The 20,584-nt window shown below is 48.7% G+C and overlaps 1 protein-coding gene across 1 annotated transcript in view; it reads right to left on the bottom strand.

The window, feature by feature from the left end:
- Positions 1 to 1,107: 1,107 nt before the first annotated feature.
- LOC144146831 (uncharacterized) overlaps positions 1,108 to 20,584 on the bottom strand; it is a 45,002-nt gene continuing 25,525 nt past the window's right edge. Inside the window, exon 5 of the mRNA XM_077678759.1 lies at positions 1,108 to 8,859. Coding sequence (XP_077534885.1) covers positions 1,547 to 8,859 — 7,313 coding nt within the window. The 3' untranslated portion in view covers positions 1,108 to 1,546. The remainder of the gene's footprint in view (positions 8,860 to 20,584) is intronic.

The following is a 20,584-nucleotide window of genomic DNA, read 5'->3' as shown; positions in this document are numbered from 1 at the left end:
GCTCTGGCCTGCTACTGTGTTTGAGGGAGGGGAAGAAAGAAAAGAGCATAGATGGAGGGTGACACGTATGATTATACAGGTAGAGTTGAGGGAATAATTATACACACAAATGCCTCTGCCATGAACACCACATACTCAATAGTTCACCACAGCGGGAGGGGCTACTATCTAGCTGCCAAAACGCTATTTTTTTTAACAATGCCAGCACTGCCTTGAAGGCCGTGTTTGAGCACTGCTGGTCTGGTCGGGGTCCACACCAGGACGTCCTCAGACAGTGCCCGATTGTCTAAGCGGGCCAACGACGTAACGAACTTTCCACGGTGATGCACGTAGCAAGGACAGTTAGTTGCGCAGCGAATAAAAACATAACAGTCAAACGTTCTGCTGAAGAGAGTGCGATAAAAACAAACGCTAACACAATAATTTAGACTCTAGATGCTCCAAGCAGTTCAAAAACAAAAGGCCACAACAGAAGGCGCGCGATCTGCTCGAATGCGTAAAATTCACATTGCTTTGATCATAGGAGCAGCGTGGGGCGAAGGGAGGAGCTTGAGGAATGGCGGGAGTGTGGTGACGCACGTTTTACTGAACAAGAGCTCAGAAAACTATCGCAATGTGTAAACACTCGAACCGAAGTAAGGAGATGCTCGGCTACTGTTTGTCCCTCTCTCTTTCATCCCCCACAACGTCATGGGAGAAAACGGAACGCGCGCTGAGCGGTTTTTACTTTTATCAATGTCCTGGCGAGTAGCATGCCACTAGCAAAACCGTTATTTTATGAACTCTTCAAGCACCTGTTTTTAAATTTCCTTCTTTACAGCGATACAAGAATGAGAATTTTTAGTTAGTGGCAGTTATGCGGGAGGTATTTTCTGGCATGAAAAGGCAAAAAGAGCGAATCAAGAAAACGACGGAGTTCTGAAATAATTTCTTTTACACACACAAGAAATAGTGGCCTAACCAAAAATTTTAATTTTGTTTCAGTCCACCAAAAGTACCAATTGAAAAGTACAGTTGAAATTATCGGAAATCATGTTCAGCCTAGAAACGGCATCAAGTCTCCCCGGCTACAATGCGAAAAATGACACATAGAGTCTGTCTGTTGGATAAAAATAATATTTATTATGTCTCCTGAACCTATGCTGTGTGCTACTGTACAAAACAATATGATGTAGAAATTGCGAGAATATGCTCTCCCCAACAACACACCAAGGTTTCACTGAACTTTCTAGAACCAAAACAACCAGCACAACGCCGCTTGGTTTCTAAAGCGTGAAGCTGTTTACTCCAACACATCAGCCAAGCCGAAATTTTAAGGGGGGCAGTGCTTCGTTACGCGAGTAAAGAACGATGGAGCCAGACTTGAAGCAGTCCGGAGTTTATTTTCCCTGCGATATTACCTGGCACATTCAGTTTAACAAGTATTCTTGGGTTACACTGAGACGAATCATTCGGACGCGTCAAGACTTTTCTACAGAACTATGATGAAATAACACCTGACTTAAATGTATGCTAACGGCGTGGGCGCATCGTAGTTTCACGGAAATTATTGTCGCCGCAAGAACCCGTAGTGATAAGGAAAGAAGGGGCCGTGAATATAGCGATAGAAAGATTCAAAATTTCTAAATACTTCATTACTATCGTCATAGTCTTTTTCTTCCGGCGATTGGGTGGTTGGTCGGCGTTGGAGCCGATTTCTTTGGACGGGCCTTGCTCTTCTGCGCCGTCTTTCCCTTCCGTTCCTGCGTCTAGTTTTAGCTGTTGTAACAATGGGAACATTAGCGCTTTCTGTATGATGGGGGGCGGGTGTTTCAGGGGAAGTCGTTCTATCGTGATCATTTATGTTCGCGGTGTCAGTAGAATGCGGTTCTACGTCAGCATTTTTGAGCAGACTGCTGAGAAATTCTGCAAAAGAGGTTTCTGGTGGCAGATCGTCGGCTTTCGGAAGTTCGGATTCATAGTTTGTGCTTTCAGTTGGGCTCGAGACGTCTGCATTTGGTTGATCTGCACCACTTTCAAGGTTCCTGTAGGGTGCCTGCCCACTATCCTCATAGGAACCAGTTATCGCCCTTTTCATGGTACTTGAAACAGAACCCGTTAAGGTTGTAGGCTCTGGATTGGTCGATTTCAGCTCAGGTGGTAAGGTAGCGCTCGGGGTGGAAGCTTGACTCACGGCTTGTGGTAAACTTGGCGTGGTAGCGGGTTGGCTCCACGATTCAATGACTTCAGGGATTATGGCTGGATACGTTGTTTCGGTCGTCGCATTTGTAATGTTTTCCAGCTGCTGCATACCCGTTGCTTCTGGCCTGCTGCTAACAATTTCTCTTCTAGTCGACTCTGTAGACACAGCTCCCTCCGTTCCATTCTCATTAACCACTTCAGCTAGGACATTTGGGCCAGCCGTTGATAAAGGTGGCACTGTTTCGCTTACAGTACTCGAAGATGTCCGCTCACGCAATACCGTAGCGCTCGGAGTGGCAGCTTCACTCACGGCTTGAGGTGAACTTGGCGTCATGCCAGCTGGGCTCCAGGGTTCAATGACTTCAGGGCTAAAGGCTGATGTCGTTGTTTCGTTCGTCACATTTGTAATCGTTACGGCCTGTGCAGTGCTTGTTACTTCTGGGTTGCTGGTAACAGTTTCTGGTTTAGCTGACTGGGAAGCCCCTGCTGCCTCGGTGGCAGTCTCATTACACCCTTCAGGTATTATATTAGCGTTAGCCGTTGATAAGGGTGGGATTGTTTCACTTCCGGTGGTTGAAGGTGTCAGTTCAGGCGATAACGTAGCACTCGGGGTGGCAGCTTCAATCACGCCTTGAGGTAAACTTGGCGTCGTACCAGGTAGGGTCCACGATTCAATGCCTTCAGGGCTAGAGGGTGGAGACGTCGTTTCGCTCGTCGCATTTCTAATCCTTACCTGCTGAGGCGTGCTTCTTACTTCTGGGCTACTTGTAACAGCTTCTCCCTTAGCTAACACGGTGCCCACCGCTCCCTCGGTTGCAGTCTCATTAACCCCTTCAGGTACGATGTTAGAGCTAGCCGTTGATAAAAGCGGAATTCTTTCGCTTACGGTAATCGAAGATGTCAGCTCAGCCAATAAGTTAGTGCTCGGCGTGGCAGCTTCACTCACGGCTTGAGGTAAAATTGACGTCGCGCCAGCTTGGCTCCAGGATTCAACGAATTCAGGGATTGAGTCTGATGACCTTGTTTCGCTCGTCACATTTGTACTCATTGCCAGCTGTGGCGTGCTTGTTACTTCTGGACTCCTCGTAACAGATTCTGCTTTAACTGGCTCGGTACCCACAGCTCCCTCGGTTGCAGTCTCATTAACCCTTTGAACTATGACATTAGCACTAGTTGTTGATGAAGGAGGGATTGTTTCGTTTCTGGTCGTAGGCAATACCAGCTCAGGAGATAAGGCACCGCTCGTGGTGACAGCTTCACTCGCGGCTTCAGTTACAGCTGATGTCGTAGCAGGTCGGCTCCACGATTCAATGAATTCAGGGATGAAGGCTGGCGACGTGGCTCTGGTCGTTTCGTTTCTTATATTTTTTGTCTGTTGCGTCGTTGTTGCTTCTTCTCTGGTGGAAAAAATTTCCCTCCTAGTCGACTCGGAAGTTACAGCTCCCTCCGTTGATGTCTCATTAACCCCTTCAGCTACGACATTTGGACTAGCCTTTGATAAAGGCGGGATTGGTTCGCTTACGGTCGTCGCGAAAGGCAATAACGTAGAGCTCGGAGTGGAAGTTTCACTCACGGCTTGAGGTGAACTTGGCGTCGTGCCAGGTTGGCTCCAGGATTCAACGACTTTAGGGCTAGAGGCTGTCGATATCGTTCCGCCCGTCGCGTTTGTAATCGTTACCAGCTGTGTCGTGCCTGCTACTTCTGGGCTGCTGGTAACAGTGGTAACAGTTTCTGCTTTAGCTGATTCAGTGGCCACTACTTCCTCGCTTGCAGTCTCATTAACCCCTTGATTTATGATATTTGCGCTTGCTGTTGATGGAGGCGGGATCGTTTCGCTTCCGGTCATGGGCGATATCATCTCAGGCAGTAACGCACCGCTCGTGGTAGCAGCCTCAGCCGCGGATTGAGGTGCATTTGAAGTCTTGACACGTTGGCTCCATGATTCAGTGACTTCAGGGATGGAGGTTGGTGACGTTGCGCTGGTTGTCACGTTTGTAATATTTTCTGTCTGTTGCGTCCTCGTAGCTTTTGGTCTGGGGGTACCAATTTCTCTTCTATTCGACTCGGTAGGCACAAATTCCTCCATTGAAGTCTTATTAACGCCTTCAGCTACGACATTTGGGGTAGCTGTTGATAAAGTCGGGATTGTTTCCCTTGCGGTCGTCGAATATGTCAGCTCAGGCAATACCGTAGCGCTCGGAGGGGCAGCTTCACTCACGGCTTGAGGTAAACCTGACGTCATGCCAGCTTGGCTCCAGGATTCAAGGACTTTAGGGCTAGAGGCGGCCGACGATGTTTCGCTCGTCACATTTGCAATCGTTACCAGCTGTGTCGTGCTTACTACTTCTGGCCTGCTAGTAACAAATTCTTCTTTGGCTGACAAGGTAGCCACAGCTCCCTCCGTTGCTGTCTCATTAACCCCTTCAGCTATGATGTTAACCTTAGGTATTGATGAAGGCGGTAATGTTTCGCTTCCGGTTGTAGGCGATATAAGCTCAAGCGGTAACACACCGCTCGTGGTGGCAGCTTCATTCGCTGCTTGAGGTACATTTGACGTCGTGCCAGGTTTGCTCCAGTATTCAACGACTTCAGGTCTAGAAGTTGTCGACGCCATTTCGCTCGTCGGGTTTGTAATCATTACCGGCTGTGTTGTTCTTGCTACTTCTGGGCTGCTGGTAACAGTTTCTGCTTTAGCTGATTCGGTATTCACTACTCCTTCGGTTGCAGTCTCATTAACACCCTGAGCTACAATATTAGTGCTATCTGTTGTTGAAGGATAGATTGTTTCGCTTCCGGTCGTGGGCGACATCAGCTCAGGTGGTAACGCACCATTCGGGGTGGCAGCTTCGCTCGCTGCTTGAGGTACAGATGATGCAGTGACAGGTTGGCTCCCCCATACAATGTCTTCAGGGATGGAGGCTAGCGACGTTGCTTTGGTCGTCTCGTTTGTAATATTTTCTTGCTGTAGCGTTTTCGTTGATTCTGGTGTAGTGGTAGCAATTTCTCTTGTAGCCGATTCGGCAGGCAAAGCTCCCTCCGTTGCAGTCTCATTAACCCCTTGAGCTACAATATTTGGGCTACCCTTCGATAAAGGCGGGATTGCTTTGCTTACAGTCGTCGAAAATGGCAGCTCAGGCGATAACGTTATGCTCGGGGTGGCAGCTTCACTCACGGGTTGAGGTATGCTTGACGCCATGGTAGGTTGGTTCCAGGATTCAACGACTTCAGGGCTGGGGTATGGTGGTGTTCCTTCGCTCGTCGAATTTGTAATCGTTACCTCCTGGTGAATTCTGGTTCTTTCTGGGCTTCTGCTAGTAGTTTCTGCGTTAGCCGCCTCGGTAGGTACAGCTCCCTCGGTTGCTGTCTCTTTAACCCCTTGAGCTATAATATAAGCACTAGCTGATGATGAAGGCGGGATTGTTCGGCTTCTGGTTGTAGGCCATGTCAGCTCAAGCTGTGACGTGCCGCTCGGGGTGGCAGCTTCACTACCGGCATGAGGTAAATTTGACGTCGTAGCAGGTTGGTTCCAGGATTCAACGACTTCAAGGGTAGATGCTGGCGACATTGTTTGGGTCGTCTCAGTTGTACTATTTTCCGGCGGTTGCGTCCTCGTTGCTTTTGCTGTGGTAGTAACAATTTCTTTTACAGCTGACTCTGTAGGCACAACTCCCGCGGTTGCAATCTCATTAACCCCTTCAGATATGATTTTAGTGCTGGCCGTTGACAAAGACGGTATTATTTCGCTTCCACTCGTCGATGATGTCAGCTGAGACGATGACATAGCGCTCGGGGTGGCAGCTTCACTCACTGCTTGAGGTAAGCTTGTCGTCGTAGCAGGTTGACTCCACGATTCAACGACTTCTGGTCTAGAGGCTAGCAATGGTGTTTCGCTGGTCGCATTTGTTATCGTTAACGGCTCTTGCGTGATCGTTTCTTTTGGGCTTCTGGTAACAATTTCACCTCTAGGTGACTCGCTACGCACAGCTTCCTCAGATAGAGTCCCATTAACTCCTTCACTGATATTAGGGCTAACCGTTGACAAGGGCGGAATTGCTTCCCTTCCCGTCGTCGAAAATTCCAGCAGCTCAGGCGACAGCGTAGCGATTGGGGTGGTGGTTTCGCTCACGGGCTGAGGTAAACTTGAAGTCGTGCCAGGTTGGCTCCAGGATTCCACGATTTCAGGGCTAGAAGCTGTCGATGTCGTTTCGCTCGTCGCTTTTGTAATCGTTACCGGCTCGGTCGTTCGTGCTACTTCTGTGCTGCTGGTAACAGTTTCTGCTTTAGCCGCCCCGGTTTGTGGAGCTCCCTCGGTTGCAGTCTCATTAACCTCCTCGGCTATGATATTAGCACTAGGTGTTGATGAAGAAGGCATTGTTTCGCTTCCGTTCATAGGCGATATTAGCTCAGGCGGTAGCGCACCGCTTGTTGTGGCAGCTTCACTCGTGGCTTGAGGTACAGTTGATGTCATAACAGGTTGGCTCCACGATTCATTGACTTCAGCGGCGAAGGCTGGTGACGGTGTCCTGGTCGTCTCGTTTGTAATATTTTCTGGCTCTTGCTTGCTAGTTTCTTTTGGGCTTCTGGTAACAATTTCACCTCTAGGTGACTCGCTACGCACAGCTTCCTCAGATAGAGTCCCATTAACTCCTTCACTGATATTAGGGCTAACCGTTGACAAGGGCGGAATTGCTTCCCTTCCCGTCGTCGAAAATTCCAGCAGCTCAGGCGACAGCGTAACGATTGGGGTGGTGGTTTCGCTCACGGGCTGAGGTAAACTTGAAGTCGTGCCAGGTTGGCTCCAGGATTCCACGATTTCAGGGCTAGAGGCTGTCGATGTCGTTTCGCTCGTCGCGTTTGTAATCGTTACCGGCTCGGTCGTTCGTGCTACTTCTGTGCTGCTGGTAACAGTTTCTGCTTTAGCCGCCCCGGTTTGTGGAGCTCCCTCGGTTGCAGTCTCATTAACCTCCTCGGCTATGATATTAGCACTAGGTGTTGATGAAGAAGGCATTGTTTCGCTTCCGTTCATAGGCGATATTAGCTCAGGCGGTAGCGCACCGCTTGTTGTGGCAGCTTCACTCGTGGCTTGAGGTACAGTTGATGTCATAACAGGTTGGCTCCACGATTCATTGACTTCAGCGGCGAAGGCTGGCGACGGTGTCCTGGTCGTCTCGTTTGTAATATTTTCTGGCTCTTGCTTGCTAGTTTCTTTTGGGCTTCTGGTAACAATTTCACCTCTAGGTGACTCGCTACGCACAGCTTCCTCAGATAGAGTCCCATTAACTCCTTCACTGATATTAGAGCTAACCGTTGACAAGGGCGGAATTGCTTCCCTTCCCGTCGTCGAAAATTCCAGCAGCTCAGGTGACAGCGTAGCGATTGGGGTGGTGGTTTCGCTCACGGGCTGAGGTAAACTTGAAGTCGTGCCGGGTTGGCTCCAGGATTCCACGATTTCAGGGCTAGAGGCTGTCGATGTCGTTTCGCTCGTCGCGTTTGTAATCGTTACCGGCTCGGTCGTTCGTGCTACTTCTGTACTGCTGGTAACAGTTTCTGCTTTAGCCGCCCCGGTTTGTGGAGCTCCCTCGGTTGCAGTCTCATTAACCTCCTCGGCTATGATATTAGCACTAGGTGTTGATGAAGAAGGCATTGTTTCGCTTCCGTTCATAGGCGATATTAGCTCAGGCGGTAGCGCACCGCTTGTTGTGGCAGCTTCACTCGTGGCTTGAGGTACAGTTGATGTCATAACAGGTTGGCTCCATGATTCATTGACTTCAGCGGCGAAGGCTGGCGACGGTGTCCTGGTCGTCTCGTTTGTAATATTTTCTGGCTCTTGCTTGCTAGTTTCTTTTGGGCTGCTGGTAACAATTTCACCTCCAGTTGACTCGTTGCGCACAGCTCCCTCAGATGCAGTCTCATTAACCCCTTCAGCTACGCCATTTGGGCTAGCAGTTGATAAAGGCGGTATTGTTTCGCTTACGGTTGTCAAAGAAGTCAGCTCAGGCAATAGCGCAGCGCTCGCGGTGACACCTTCACTCACCACTTGAGGTAAACTTGAAGTCATGCCAGGTTGGCTCCAGGATTCAACGACTTCAGGGCTAGAGGCTGTCGATGTCGTTTCGCTCGTCGCGTTTGTAATCGTTACCGGTGGTGTCATGCTTGCTACTTCTGGGCTGCTGGTAACAGTTTCTGTTTTAGCTGATTCGGTACCCAGCGCTCCAAGACTGGAGGCTGGCGACGTTGTTTCGCTTGCCTCGTTTATTCTTAAAGTCTGCCGCTCAGCCGTTGCTTTTGTAGTACTTGTGTTTTTACCTACTTCTACTTGCTTAGTGGCCACCTCGCTTTCATTTGTATTCTGGTTAGCTTTGTAAGGGGGAGGATTAAGTGTTGCTGCTGATGTTGACAAGAGCAATTCACTACCAGCTGTTGAGGCAGCGTTCTTTGTAATACTCTTCGGGGTAGATATCTCGGTGCGCCCAGTTTCTCCTCCACCACCACTGGGAGGGCGCGTTAGCAAGAACGAAGAGGTGGTTGATTTGATACTTTGAATTAGGAGGCTCTCTGTCGTCTTGTTCTGTGCGGGCGAAGTGGGCGCTCCGGGAGTGAATGACTCTCGTCTGTTGTATGGCTGAGCTGCAGTCGTACCGCCTTGAGTAGGGGCTTTGATGTATGTTGTGCTTGAGTCTGAAAGAAAAAATATACCCAACGATTAACTCACGCAAGCTTCACTGGTGTTGTTCAGTTGAATGCAATTAGCCAAATTGTACAAACCTGTAAAATTTGTGCAATTTGCAGCGAGATTCCTTAGTCAAAAAAGGTCAAGAGAAATTTTGCATACAACTTTATGCTTTCCGAATAATTTTAATCAACTACAGAGGAAGTTTAAATGCGTTGTGATAAACATAAACTTAATTGATAACAAGCTTGTGGTTATGGTGGAGGCGATATTTACTAACGGACAGAGCAAGCCTAGATGGTCTGCCGCCAATTGCTTCCCCGATCAGTACCTTTGTACTGCTATGGCCTGGAAATCACCAATAGTCACTGAGACTTGTGTCGCTAAAAACCGGAGTATTAAGCGCAAAATGTCTCTCCTTGTGATCCTATAGGCTTTAGGGAAATTGGGATCGTCTAAAGAGGTATGCGGAGTGGCTCCCGTTTGAAGTTCTTTAAAGAAAGCTGACCGCTCCGTCCCATGCGCTCGGCAGTCCTTAAAAAATGTCCGACGTCACCTGTTACACCACATGTTAGGCACGGAGGTGAGGAGATAAGGTTCAACTCGTGAAGCCATACCGGTGTCCGCGCTCAGCTTGGTACCACAAGGTTAGTGGTGTGGTCTCAAAGGAGATCTGTAATGTTCTCTAATAATAATTTTTAAAATCCGCCGTTCATCTGTAGCCACTTTCAGAAAAGAGTACACGCGGTCGCTTCCCGGGCCAACTTGTCCACGGCTTCGTTTCCAAGCACTCCTACTTGGGAATGGTCAATACGAGCCACCCAGAAAAAGTTCATGCTGGGAGTCACAAATGGCGCTACGCTGGTATTTGATTCCCTGTCGACCGAGCCGACCGTAAACACGTGAGCACAATCTCGGTACAACCGGTTCAACTGTTCAAAGGTTGACATCCTCGCTTGAGCTACTGGTGTATATCTCTTCGAGCGAATGCCCGGGATGGTGACCTGACACTCCAAACTCTTGAAAGACCACGGCGGTTCCAAATGATGTTGGCGCTTCCGCCATTGCGTGTAGAGAACGCTCAGAGTGTTGAGTGCTGCGTGTACGCAAGATTTCACCCTTAAGGCACATTCCCACTGGCGGTTTGTCTCGTCGCGCGACGGCGCGCGTCGCGCGATGAGGCGTTGAGGTGGTGTTCGCATATGCGATGAGCGATGATGCGACTGTGTTCAGCGCAGCTGCTTCCCGACTTGTACATATGACCTCGTTGGTGCGTCAACCATTCGAAGTCAAAGAATACGCGACAAAAGCAGGTAGAAATCAAACTAAAACACATGCTACTAACCTGGAGCAATGCCGAAAGCATTTGCGGGTTTCGGGAGGAGCAGAAAATAACAAACTCACGAAGGCTCTTTTCAACATATTATTGCACGAAGAAATGCACACGCTTGCTTTCACGCCACAACACCCGCATCACGGCCCACAAATGTCGCTTCTTTTCACATGCGCAACGTTCTGACGCCTCCGAACTCTACGCGTGTTTACCAGTCGCCGATAGACGAAGAGGCTGCAAGTCAACCTACCGTCTCGCTGTCCACCTAGCTCCATTTACAATCCATACACGCTTCTCCACACTGATGAGTTCCACGCTATTCGTTGATTAGTGCACGCGCACGCTGAAGCCACTGACCAAAGAACCGCTGCACACGGGAAGTTGCTTGCCGGCCCGACCCGGCGGGTACAGCGATAGCGGGCCAAGCGCCTGGCCGAGCCAGCCGAGCGAGCCAGCGGCGGTGGTGGCGGCGGCTCGTCCTCGCCCGCCCGCAGCGTTTGCATACCGGATGTAAAGAAACGTTTCGTTTCCGGCTACGTCAGCCTACTCCGCGGCCATGATTGGCTTACCGGTTTTGCGGGGCCGTCGCGCGACGAGAGAATTCGGACCGAGAGCGATCGGCTCCGCCGTCGCAAAACGCCGAAAAGCGACGGCCGGCTCGTCGCTTTGCGACGTCGCTTTTAGTCGCGCGACGAGGCGCATCGCCAGTGGGAATGTGCCTTTACGCGGGGAAGCCTGAGGAATGCCTTCCGGCATCGGGTTCTACCAGCCGAACGAGCTGCAATAGCAGCCGCTGAGACGCCGTCAGGCGAACCGGTGGAGAATGGGACTCGTGAAAGACCTTTTTGTTTGCCGCCGCCTAGGAAACTCCTGGGGATATCTTAACCACCTTTCGGTGCACTGCTTTCAAACGAGCATACGGGACTCCGAGGAAGACAATGCAGGTAGGTGGTCAAGAACCCGGCAAAAGATGATCGCCGAGTGGATTTGAAGCATTGATTACGGGTGACTTCCCCAGTAGGTTCCAGCCATTCGTCGATGCACATTTGCGCGGGGTAGGAAGGATGCGACCTGAGACTCCACGGCTTGCCTCCAGAATAGATTATAGTCGAGAAATTTCACACGATTAGCTTGCCGGATTGGCAAGCCACGTAAGGTTAACTTGAGACGTGTAGCTTTTCGTTTCCTTTCAGGAAACAAAACAAAAAACGACTTTTCTGCTGAGACCGTATAGTACCACCGATGAAAGGCAGGGGTGTACGGAACAAATTACTCTTTGAGGTATCATAGCCAACCGCTCATGCTGAAATCCGGAGATCCACATACATATGTCGTCTGCATATACCCTGCAAATATTCTGACTTCCTATCCTTTTTTAAGGCTCGAGAGAGGCCCTCCATAGCTACATTAAAAAATGTAGGGAAAAACACTTCCCTGAGACACACCTTGCGATACACTTGTAGTGCTACTTAAAACGTTTCCTCATCGCATCCGCATGGAGTGTTCCGTGATGAATTCGTGCATGAAGCGGAGAAGATTTCGTGTCACGTCATTTCTTGCAGCTTTGTAATGATGCCGCTTTGTAAGACATTGTCGTAGGCTTTGGAAACGTCAAAAAACAGAACGAGTGTTGAAATTCTATAAGATTGCTGTTGTATGATGTGGCTAACAAGGTCGAGGACGATGCCTATCGTCCTCCGATGTTGGCTGAAGCCAGCCATGCATGACAGAAGCTTTGCCTTACCTTCGAGTCACCACATAAGCCTAGCATTCACAAGTTTTTCCATGAGCTTAGACATACACAATGTGAGTAAAACTAGCCAGTATGAGGCAATGTCTGCCTGGTCTTTGCCGGGCTTTAGAAGTGGTGCTTCGCACGCAAGCTTCTACAGAAAGGGAATAATTGCGGTACCCCAAAACAAAGTTAAAATACACCAGAAAGTTTTTTGTGTGCTGAAGGCAAATGTAAAAGCATTTGATTGCTTATTCTATTGAAACCCACTGCGCATCGTTGGCGAAAACACTTCAGTGCGGTTGCCAGATCCCGAAACGGGAAGGGGACATCCACGACTGACAAACGCAGGAAAGGTAAACGACAGGACCGGCTCCTAGAATCTCCGAGCCAAATCCTCAGCCAAGGCATGAAATCTGTTAATATGGCTAGAGCGAACAACGGCTTCTACGACCGCCAGTTTTCGGAAAGACGATTGACAACGCTCCAAATGCGTGCTGCCGGGGTGAAGGCGCTTAGAGAATCGCAAAACAGGACCCATTGCGATCGCCATAATTTCTTTCTGAAACGTCTCATCACCGAATCTAACCTGTTCAAACAAGTATTAGGTGACACGTCCTCTTTGAATGACGTTCAGCCCTTCGCCTTGCGACACATAAGTTCCTAAGCTTGAGGTCCAGTTCTGCGAAGTTTGCCGGTAGCCTGACCCTAGTAGTCGCTGCTTGCTTTCGCTGAGCTGCATAACTATATGCGCCCCGCAACCTTTGTGCATCTACTTAAAAGACATCATGTAGTATTTCAAGCTGTAGATGACAGCAGACAATATAGGTTGGCTATTCTCCTTCTTGAAATTACCTCACACATAGTTGGGGTAATGATTTGTTTATTTATGGTTTTCTGTCCATACCGCCCACGGCTAACTTATCCTGCACTGAGTTGAAGGGACCAGTTGGTCCTTGAGGCATACGGTCGCGCAAAGCTGTGTTGTACGATAGGAAAACCATCGAGCCCGCGCACCCCTCACTTAAGATATGTTTAGCTCATTCACACCGTTTTCGGTCGTATGGCTTGGCACTACCAGTGACTGCACCCTTACAAAAGCGTGCGCGCACTACACAACGCGACTTCAATTCAGCAATCTCGACTGCCCACGTCAGTCTCCTTGTTGCTTTTTAAACGTTCGTTCTCTACGAAGTTTTTCTTAAATCCCAATCTGGCCATATTATACGTTTTCCTAGCTAAGAATCCTTCTGTCTTGTCTGCATTTGCTTTTTGTTTATGCACAATGCCTAAAATCATAGTTTCTAACACCGTTTATGCTCCGTTTGATTAACAAAGTTGTTCTTCGCTTCTTACCCGCCCCCTTCAAATGACTCGTTGCCCGAAAGCACCCTACATTGGCTGCTAGCGGTGCTAAACGATGACACGGTAGGTTCATAATCTTCATCTTAAGCGCGCAAAACACATACGGACACAGAAGACAAGGACAAGCGCTTGTCCTTGTCTTCTGTGTCCCTGCATTTCTGGTGCGGCTAAGGTGAACGTTAGGGATTACCAAATAGCCCGAACGTAAGCTCTTTTTCAAAACAGCATAGGGCTAGTTACAGCATTGACGCCGTACTCCAGCTTCTAATTTTCATTTTTTGTAGTTATTTTTTGTAAATAAAGAACACAAAATACGCATTGATTGTTGTATGCCGAATTATAAATAACATTATGATAAGCAAAGCTTAAAAAATTGGGGCAATTTGCACAAGCCGATGAAATAAAAACAAATTAAACCACCTTCTCATTGATTTTCTGCAATAGAGCAAACTTTTAAGTTAAATAATTTTAAATAAGTTAATGTTAGTTAGGTTAAATAAGTTCAATAATGTTGAATTACCATTGTTATTTTCATTTTTACCTATTTCTTTATCCCTAAAGTGTTAAGTGTTCTTTGTAACTGTATATTGCAGTGCCCACCTGGTATGGTCTCTGTGGGGACTGGAAGTATTGTAAGTAAATAAATGTTTACCTTCGTATAATCAGTTGTTTTGCATTAAATATTTCTCGAAAACCCTTGTTTTCGCAAGTCATTATTTAGAACGTCACTGTTGTAGTTTTTTGCTAAGGCGTATAGTTTTCGTTACTTCGTGGTCCAAATGTGCATGCCTCCTTGTATTTATACCTTGTTGGGTATTATCCTTGTATATTCCCCGTATTCATGCCCAGAGCCTTCTCTGTGACGTTTTTCACAGCGTAGCTGTGGTAGCGGGCCACGAGTGTGGCGCGTAACGTGTAATGCGTAACGCGTTAATAATACCAAGAAAATGCCAAGTTCTCGTGAGCGTGAGTTTCGCGGCGACCGCCCAGCTTCCCCAGCACGCGCAGTGGCTTTAGCAAAAAAAACTGCCGAAAACCCCGAAGAGCAAGAAAATGCCCATCGCTCGTGAGAGCATGCCTCGCGGTGCATGTGGCTTTAGCAAACTAAAACTGGGGAAAACACCGAGGAGGGCCTCGCGTTGCCTAGCACCCAACAACGCCACCGCTTGCGCAACACCTGCTCCATGGAACCTCTACCACGGCCGTGCCTCTACGCTAATCCAGGAACGCTGCACAGGCGTCGTGCACGTACGCGCCGCAACTGCGCCCCAGCTGTCGTCAAGCGCGGTAGGCAGGGTTCACATGAGGCGTAAAGCATGAGGAACATGACGGCATCGATGCATATGACGATGACTACTACTAGCACAGTGAAGGTGTTGACGGAAGATGTAAATGAACAATTTCAAACTCGCACAAATGCAGGGTCATGTGTCTTTCAGTGTTGATGTAGAAAGAAATCGTGCAGCTTCGCTATGGTTCAAGCCGTGCGGACTTAGTGCAAGCTTCGCCAGTTTTTTTCTACTGGCATAGTTCAAATATTATGCTCTTTTGCGCGTATCTATAGCCGTTCAGGAGCATGGTACTAAAATAGTTCAGGCCGTACCCCTTGGCGTCAAACAATGCTGAACCGAACTTTCGTATACATAGTTTGAAGGGCGATGGAAGAACAGGTGACCCAGCTTTTGTTTGAATTATGAGAGTACACACTGGAAGTATCTCATATTCGCTACCATGTGTCAGTTATTCTCCGAAAAAGGTATTTGAGAAAGTAACGTATTTACAAATATTTTGAGGGAATGTTTCTAGAATAAATGCTTGTCCTACGTGCGACGAAAGAATTTTATTCATTTGTTGGACCTATTGGTTTCAGCTAGCGGGTCGTACGAAAATGGCTAGCGGACTAGAGACTTTCACGATAATTTTCGTCAACCTAATTCATCATGTTATGATAAGTGATATAGTAATTGACGGCATGGGAAACTATTATTAAACGTAAGTTTATGTTTGAAGACCTCACTTTGCACACGGTGTGTGGTTTTGTTGGCGACGGAGGTCCTGTACTCTCAAAATATCTAGAAATAATTAATGTCGTGGTGAACGCTGTGGTGGTAGATAGCTGTAACTCTTAACCCCGACTTTAACATTTTTATTGTGGTTAAACATCAATCAGGAACCGTTGAGACTTAAATATTTAGCAACTGCTACGTCATTGTTTCGCAAAACGTTGTCCTAAGCACTGTTGCCCTAACGTTGTCCTAAGTTATAAATACAAAAACGTGTCGTCCACTACGTGGGCTGCCGAAGAAGGTGTTCGCCGACATAAACTAATCATGTTAGGGAACCCAGACATTCGAGAAAACAGAGTGTGATTCGTTGGCGAAATCGGGAACAAAATGAATGAAAGGCCTAATTTATATCATCCAAGCTCTGTCAGACCGCTGAAAAAAGGTCGGCATTGGGGACCTATCTTTGCAAATGTGGCGAGGTTATCCTTCTCAGGTGTATTTCTTTCAACGTCTCTATGCGCTGAAGAGACGGGATGACATGTACTAGAAAAAGTCGTCTGCCATCCCACTCTGTGAGCGTGGTTGTACAGCGAAGCCGGAAAACTGAATTGGCTACACACCGGTACCGCAGTACGACTACCACATAACATTTTAGACGAATTTTAGTGACCGCAGTGTAGTCGCCGTATCGATTCCGTGTCTTGCGCTAGGCGTCGTGCGCCTACTCCTCCTTCCACTCCGTATAAGGACGTATGCACAGTACGTTGTAGGGAGCTACACTGTCACAACCCTAGTAAAGGGAATTACCTTGACAGCAACTGCTTCAGGGTTGGTCGCTTGACGAAGATCAACTAATAATAAGTTTTTCAACACTTTGGCTCCCCCCCCCCCCCCCCGGAAAGAATGAGCACAGCTCTATCTATATATCCCAAATACTGCGAACTGTATAAAGAAGTTTCTGTTAAATTGAAATGTGTTTCCTTGAAACATCGCGCACTTTGTTCGTATTTACACTTGGTGTACATCTCGAGACTTCTTGATGTGCATAAATCTCCTTTGGGCAAAGATAGGCATTTTGTTGCGTCATTTCTTGTGCGAACGACCTGGGACTCTTGGCGGTGGTTTCTTCTGTCGCTCAATGCAGGTTCGGCGCTCCCAGGGTCCTGTAGCATTATTAGAGACCGCGTCACCCCGCTTGCTTCATTGAATTCCCGTAGAGTTAGTGAGGAGCGCACCAAGGAAACTAGCAGTGCCATGGACGCTAGAGGACCAAAACGCTGCGCTTTTGACGTGCAAATCGGTACCTATGCGTCTCCGCTGCCCCAGACTAGTGCAGAAAACGGGCGAAGCCGGACCAGCAAGCGCGAAAACACTTCGGAGTGTGTAGGTAGTCGCCACAGCTACTGCGGCTCTCGTGGACGATGCGTTGCCGATGGCTGCTAGCCGTATTCCGACTGGAGCCGTGGAGAGGACCGAGTCAGTAGCACTGTCTCGGTCACCACCAAGACTATAGACGCCGCTACGCCCCAGTGGAGTGGAGTCGCTGTACCTTGCAGTGCAGAACAAGACAAGCAGACGTTTCTGCTCATCCAAACAGCTGATAATTTCTGTTGCGTGTAATGTAATGACACGTTTTTCGTTACCACATTTATGTACAAAGAGAATCCGTAAAACTGAGACACAAAACAGTCTACAATAAAAAAATTACTCCTCTTAGAACTTTCGGCCCTGCTAGGGATAGAGCCCAGAACGTTCGCGCTAGAACCAGAGTTTCTACCCCAAGGCTACGCTACTAACTGAGGTAGAAGCGTGGGTTCTTTTGGTGGTTGCTATAAACAATATAAGTGTTCGAAGTGAACCAGTACATTGCTCTGGGTGGGTAGAGGAAGAGCCTAGATGGTGCCCACAGGGAAACGTAATGCCGCTTCTATCCTGAACCATCTGATGCCTACTAGCGGGGCTCTTTTAGAGGTTGCTCAAAGCAACAGAAGTGTTCGGAGCGAAGCAGTAGATGGCACTGGTGCGTACGGGAAGTGGCGGAATGGTACCCACTGGAAAACGGAATCTCGCGTTCGTAACAATCACGCATGAGCGCAGCACACTTTCGGTAAAAACAGGAAAAGTAAATCCTTAGACTGGATTTTGCACTGTGCATGGGTGCCTCTTGGGAAGATAATGTTAGCGCCGTCCGTCATCACTAACGGTATGAGAAGGGCCGCCGCTGTAAGGAGTAAATAAATTTCGCAATCATGTACCGGAGGAGCTAAGGGCACTAAGCACTGTGTCATCCCAGCACCCTGCGAGAATTGAACAAGAAATATCGTGATGCGACGCGTGCCATGACAGGTGCACCTGACGGCACGTCAGAAAATCAGGTGCACGCGGAGTGTGGAACTCTGTCTCTGGGGAACCTGCCGCGAGAATTGGGACCAGACTGCCTGTAGGAGTGAGTAATTTGCTCTAAAATACAAAGAAACAAAAGCAAAGAAACAGAGGCAAACTCGATGTAGCAGCAGAAGAGACTTCGATAATCGCGGGCTCCTCCCTTCAAATTACTGAAGCAGACTTCAGTGCACACGAAATATCTGTTTCTCACCGCATGCAGAACTTATGTACGCCGGAACTAATGTACTAGAAAGCAAACTTCGCCGCTTACTGATCGCAATTCGGCATGCATCGTTACGGAGGAGCCGTGGGCGAGCTGTCTGAAAACATGGGAACGCTGAGGTCAATACTTTTTTTTTGCTCTTTGTTTTTATCATGCGGCATATGAAACGCTTTTTACTTGACTCGCGTTGTCATTCATTCTGATCCACGTTTTTTTTTTTTTCAGAGTTCATGAGCTGTCTGTTTATTTTCTTCAATATATTGAGTTGCGAGTAATTGCAGGGTACGGAGCCGACTCGTGGAAAGGTGGGAGGCGGCAATCGCGTAGATATAAGAGGTGAAGTAATGGTGTGAAAATCACTCGTGTGAAATGCAATGGTGTGAAAGGCACTCGATCGCCACGGGCAGCTGCTGGTAGTGTTCTCAGATGTCCCTAAACAGCGCTCTTTGGATGGTGATGATGATAACATGATGATGCTCACCTCAAAAAGGGCATGCACCTAAAGGTATCCCCGCACCTAAAAAACCCGCCCGCATCTTCCCACGGGGGGAACTCGAGTAAATGTGTCGCAGAGTGGTGGGGGTATCGCGTGAATGTTGCGTAATTGGGTATGGTTTGGGAATGGTTAATTGTTATTTCGTCTTTATTATTCTTATTTATTGAATGAAGGAGAAGCGAAGGCAAGGAGTGTAAAGTTAAAGTCTGTATTTATTGCTTGGTGCCGTCAAACAAAGCGTCAAGTCAAGCGAAAGCCAAGCAAAGACGCCCTTGACTGAATTCCGAACGCGCGCTCCGCAGCGTATATACACACCGCCCGCGTTCGAGGGAGAGGAGTACGGTGGATAGACGCGCATGCGCACAATTCCGTGCACAAGCGCGCGAACTTTCCACGCACCCACCACGCCGTTATCACGTGTACACGCCCTGCCGCCGTTACTGTTGAGCGCGACGCAGTGCACGGGTAGCTACGACGCATGCGCGAACAGACGCGCTCCCCCCGCACCGCCGCAGCTGTTGTTGAGAGCGACGGAGCGCACGGGGTACACGCGCACCCCCCGCCCCGCCGCACCTGTTGTTGAGAGCGAGGAGGGTACGGGGGAGAGACGCGCACCTGCGCCTCGACGCGACGCGCATGCGCAGTGAGCGTGTGGACGGCGCCGACAACATCGACGAGTGACATCGCGAGCCTAAGAAATGCTCCGCATTTAAAAAGTAAGACGCAGTGCCGGTGCGAAAACGGGCCCTTAACAACCTTATATGCGGTGACTACCCATCTATACAACTGCTACTTAACCACGGCCTACGCTGACTAGAGCAGGCCATTGACTCAAGCTTATTTTAAGAGGTAAAACACTATACCTAAGCAGGTACGCAATCGGGGTGAAAATATAGTGTCTCAACACGGGCTACTTGTCACACCTTGTTGGAGCTCGGGGACGAGGAGTACCACCGCCGTTTAAAACTGAAGCTTCAATATGCCCATCACCATGGTCTTGTGGTACGGTGAACCAATTTGCCGAAAAAAAAACGCTTGAGGCTGGATGACGCCAGTGACCCACAAACCCATGCGAAACACCATGGCGTCTCCTTAGAAGCTTTGTAAGTTGGCGAAGATCAGTGAGAATGTTCAGGCGTGCGACTTGTCGGTGAGCCGCATGCTGGCCCCCGGGGCTGACGCTGCAGATGATTTGGTGGTTCAGTGGTAATTATGGCTCGCTGCAGTGGTGCAGCGTGTTGAATAGGTCAATAAAAAATTCGTATTAGTGCCATGGTGTGCAGTAAAATGCTTGGATTATTGTCGGTCGTGGCCGAGACGAAAAGGCGTGCCAAGTAGGCATAGTGCGCTATAGCACTATTGCTCCATCAGGAACAACCTAGGCGAGGTAAATCTGCAGCTAATTCTAACCCTACGGAGAAGCAGCCGGAATTTGCTAAATACAGGTCAATACTTACAGGGGCCCACAAATAAGATTCTGATCACGTTCTTATAAACATGGGTCCCGCCGCGCCATTTAGTACAAAGATAGGTGCAAGCAAAGCGCTTCCTGCGCGCACTTCGCGCCGCCTACTGGTCCGCTTAGAACACTTCCCCTATTCCTTTCAACAACTGCAAAGACAAGCTCCGCTTTTCGTCCTCTGCATAGCCCATGGGTATAGCCTCGGGTTTCCGTCCGAACAACCTGGGATTAGACCCAGCAGTGCTAAAGCTTTTTCCGACTTCTGATATTTTTACTGCAAAATGTCTTCTTAGCCCAATCCTACACATGTTTTCGTAAATAAGGGTGGTTTTGCAACTGTTCGGTCGGGTTAGGGGTGAGGTGAAGCATATTGATAGGTTTAATTAATGCTATGCATCGCACCGGGATTGCATGGCTTGTACCTATCACTGAACGCAATATCGCGTCGGGCCCAGGTGAATCACGCGCGGCAGATGGATATGATGATGAGGATGCTGATTTGATTGATTGTGGGGTTTAACACGACGACGCTACACAGACGATGAGGCGCGCTGTAGTGGAGGGCTCCGGATTAATTTTGACCGCCTGGGGATCTTTATCGTGCGCCGAAATCTCGTACACACGGGCGTTTTTTCTTTTCTCCTCCATCGGGAAAGCGGCCGCCTCGGCCTGGGATTGAACCCGCGTCCTCGTGCTCAGCAGCCCAACGCCTTAGCCAATGAGCAACCGCG

This window comes from Haemaphysalis longicornis, unplaced genomic scaffold, assembly GCF_048455015.1.
Source record: "Haemaphysalis longicornis isolate Haplotype H1 unplaced genomic scaffold, Haemaphysalis longicornis Haplotype H1 scaffold_7, whole genome shotgun sequence".
In the NCBI taxonomy this organism is placed as follows: domain Eukaryota; kingdom Metazoa; phylum Arthropoda; class Arachnida; order Ixodida; family Ixodidae; genus Haemaphysalis; species Haemaphysalis longicornis.
This window is presented reverse-complemented; position numbering and strand designations above follow the sequence as displayed.